Source organism: Carya illinoinensis, chromosome 6 (genome assembly GCF_018687715.1).
Source record: "Carya illinoinensis cultivar Pawnee chromosome 6, C.illinoinensisPawnee_v1, whole genome shotgun sequence".
Taxonomy (NCBI): domain Eukaryota; kingdom Viridiplantae; phylum Streptophyta; class Magnoliopsida; order Fagales; family Juglandaceae; genus Carya; species Carya illinoinensis.
The window spans coordinates 34509469-34513657 of NC_056757.1; the positions used below are offsets into that span (position 1 = coordinate 34509469).

Below are 4189 nucleotides of genomic sequence, written 5' to 3' on the forward strand. Positions count from 1 at the left end.
AAAGAACTCTAAAATAGAATCGATAAATATTAGAAAATCGAATATAATATATTTACTATTACAACTGAACCTTTTAACAGTGGGCAACGATATAAGTCAGACCCCCTTCCCTCCTCGTTTGTTTGTTTTATTTACTAGTAGAATGAAAAGACCGAAGGGACGTTTGCCTAGTAGAGGCAAAATATAAATGTAAAACTTTCTTATAAAAGTAAATAATAATATAAAAAATGATAAAAACATGATAAAAACATGTGTTCGTTACAATATAACATAAAGGTTTTGATATTAAAGTAGTAATAACTTAAAACATAGGAAATTACTTTATTTTAGACAGATCTCCATGCATACTATGCAAACAGTTATCAATTTATACTATGAAAAGTAAAGAGCAGCTTTGGTGCCTGAAAAATAAATAAGGAAATGAATTATTTCAACCTGATGGAAAACTGAAGTAACATGAGATAAAACAAATATCGATAATATATATGTTAACAGGGAATGAAATTTGCACAATTATTTTTCTAGACCAAATTACAATAGTAGGATAACTCAACATGTGAAGTCCTGTGTAAATCACCCCATCCCAATATTTCAGGGAAATTCCCATATTGAGAACAAATAGCCAGACTCAACAAGATGGCCACCCCATTTCTAGTGACCCCGCACTTTTTTTTTTTTTTCAGAGAAAAACTTTTCCTTCAACCTACTATAAAATCAAACAATAATGCTATCTATTTGGTCTTGTTTAGTCGCAGCAAAAATACAGGCATTGATGACACAGCCATAAGAGCACCTATCATACAAAAATGAAGGCAAATGTGAGATGATAGTACACTCAAGCAGAACAGCAATCCCCACTTCTTGCCAAGGGCATCACCATGTACTCTCTGCAGCAGTTACCACAAAATCTGCTCCAACCTACAGTAAAGCACACTGCCAAAAAGAAATTACCAAATCTTTTCCCAGGGACTTCCCTTGTACTCACTTCTCTTTCTTTGCCAAGGCCTCCCTCCCCTTTGCACTCACTCCCAGCAGTAACCACAAAACCAGCTCCAACTTGACAATCTGTCAATACAACACGCTCTTGGAGTTGTACATTGCTGCAAATCACAGAACCTTGGATCGAGCAACCATCCCCAATGGCGACACGATTCATGATAACTGAATTAGCAACCTTCACATTAGAACCTATCCTACAGTGACGACCAATAACAGACCGTTTCACGCTACATTTGTCACCCATCTGTGAACCTTCCTCAAGCATACAATGCGGTCCCACAGTTGTTTTCGACCCAAGCTCTGCTGAAGGATGGATGATATTGTTTTGAGCAGAGAAGGAATACCCAGACAGATGACTAGCCTCACCAGTGACATCTCGATTGATGTCACTGAATGCTTGAATGGAATTTAAGCGCGCATGGTACTTTCTGTTGCTGGCAATGTAAACACAGCATTTATGGGTTCGTGGAGCAGAATAATTGGTTCCCAGTCCAGAGAACTCATGAAATCTTGGAGTAGATGCATTGGCCAGGATTCGTGACACCATGACTTGGTTCTTCTGGAAATTAACCTTCTCGTTTCCATTCTCTTCTGCTTGCGGTGCACCATTTAACAAAACTTCTGACTTCAGCTCGCTCCGAACAAGATAAGGCAGTACATCCTGCTTTAAGCTTTGAAATGTATCCTTTTGATCTAGACCTTCTTGTAGAACAGACCTCTTGAACGCATATAAATGAGCATCCATGAGATCAGCTCGAATTTCCATCTGGCCAACTCTGTATTCGAATATCTTTCTCTAGTTCAGCACCTGTAGCTATATATAACAAAAACTCTTTAGTGGGATCCAGCCCTATAATATTGTAGCGTCCTGGCTTCTTGGTTTTGTCTTTTCCACTAGAGGAACGGGACTCTGAAGGCCCACTAACAGGAGCAGAGCAGAGCATTGCAGTAACTGCTGCATCATGTCGTCTATGAGCAGCCGCCACTGCACCAAGAGGAACATCAGAAACAAGATCACCATTTACAACCATGATGTCCTTTGCAGTCAGGTGGCGAGCAATAGCACGAAGTGCACCAGCCGTTCCGACATCTTCTGGGACTGCAGCAACCTCAACATGTAGATGATCAACATTGCCCCTGAGATCATTTCGATAATGTATTATTATTTTATAAATAAGACTTTATTAACATATTAGAATTTTATTTGTTAATATTTCTTTATTAAGATTTTATGAACATTTGTCATATTATGTAAACAAAATTGACCATATAATTAGCATAGAATTTTTACAATCAAAAGCAATATTCATATACTAAATGCAAAAATTTAAATAAACCATGTGCTAGTAGCTAGGCCCACAAATATGTAACAATGTGTTTTTTCCTCACTTGAAAAAAAAAAAAAAAGAACAGAAGATAATATATGTTGGACATATATGATAATATATTATTAAAAACTATTGACAGCTGACTTTCCAAATTAAACAACAATTTTCTCTATTTTTGTAACAACATGATTTTAGGAAATTAGCATTTACTTTATAATTACCATATTCAATTAGTTACCTTAGATAGATTATTATTGTATCTATTTATTCAAATAATGTCTCAATGTAAAAATCAAGAAAATGAAATACAAAAGTTTGTATTCTTGACATGGTATCAGCCTAAATCCAATCCTCCCTCTCTCGTGTTCATGGCTTTTCCTTCCAACCCCCCTTTATCCCCATACCCTCTCCAACCCTCTCCAACCCTCTGACTCTCCTAGCCTTATTCTTGTATCCGGTCTCTTCATCGGTGACAACTTTTTCAAATGGCAAAAAGCCATGACCCGTGCCCTTAATGCCAAAAACAAATTAACCTTTGTTGATGGCACTCTTTCCCCACCCGAACCCACCTCCACAGATTACCCACAATGGAACCAAACTAAAGAATGGTTCTTACCTGGCTCCTCAATTTCATCAGCCCTTCCATCGCCAACTCCCTTGAATGTCATACCGACCCACGAGCCGTGTGGCTTGATCTTCAGTCATGTTTTTGCCACGGTAACAATGCTCGAATTTATCATCTTAAGCGAGAGTTATCTTCCCTACAACAGCACACCCATTCGGTTCATGAGTATTACAACCAAATCAAGCAAATTTGGGATGAACTCAGCCACTCACAACAGACCAATGATCTCAAAGAAATGCAACAATAAGCTGAAGATGAGAAAGTTTAACAATTTTTACTTGGCCTAAATGACTCATTTTCCCAACTCAGAACCCAAATCTTAGCCATGGAAACCCTTCCTCCTATCACCAAAATTTTTTCTATTCTTTTTCAGGAGGAACAACAGCTCTCCTCCATGTAAGGCCTGCGGCAACAACGGAAACCCACATCTTCACCGCTCACTCCAGTGGTCCTCCACGGAAACCCCTGCACTACACTGAGTGTGGAAAACATGATCACACCTGTGACCGATGCTGGCATCTTGTGGGATACCCAGCCGGACGAGAACCTCAGGGCAAACAGTAGCCATCCCTTCTCGGAAAACCCCCTCCCCCTTCGCAGCCGATGGCTCACCAAGCCTCTCTTTCCTCTCCGATTCCTGGTCTAAACCGAACCTCTACCACAAGCTTTTTGATCTGCTCAAACCGACTCCTCCCGTTGCTAACTTCATCGGTAACGTTTCCTCTCTTCCTCCCTTTAACAGCCATCGTGACTGGGTGGTGGACAGCCGTGCCACCGATCACCTCTGCCATGACCAAAGCTTGTTTTCTTTACTGGTTTCTCACTCTCCTGACCGTAAGGTCACTTTACCAAATGGCCATTTAATTCCAATAGAGGGTGTCGGCACATGTGTCTTAGCCCACAATGTCTTATTTGTCACTCAATTCTGTTTTAATCTCATTTCTGTCTCTCAACTCGCTCATACTAATTCTTGTATTATTTCTTTTTCTTCTTCAACTGTTTCTTTTCAGGACCCGCACTCGATGAGGCTGATTGGAGTGGGTGAACTTTGCAATGGACTTTATGTGTACCGATCAACCCCCACCACGACCCTTTCTACTCAGATCACTGCGAATAAGCTTTTATGGCACCAACGCGTACATCCTTCCCGTTTAGTTATTCCTAGTCTTTTCAATAATTCTTGTGTTATTTCTGATTATGATATTTGTGCTCGTTCTAAGCACACTAGACTACCTTT

General features: G+C 39.7%; 1 protein-coding gene across 1 annotated transcript; it reads right to left on the reverse strand.

The window, feature by feature from the left end:
* Positions 1-681: 681 nt before the first annotated feature.
* Positions 682-3698, reverse strand: LOC122312799 (translation initiation factor eIF-2B subunit gamma-like). Its single transcript, XM_043127451.1, is given in 3 exon segments — positions 682-1775; positions 1777-2136; positions 3565-3698. Coding segments are annotated over 3 exon segments (1434 nt in total). The 3' UTR covers positions 682-835.
* Between the last annotated feature and the right edge of the window lie 491 nt (positions 3699-4189).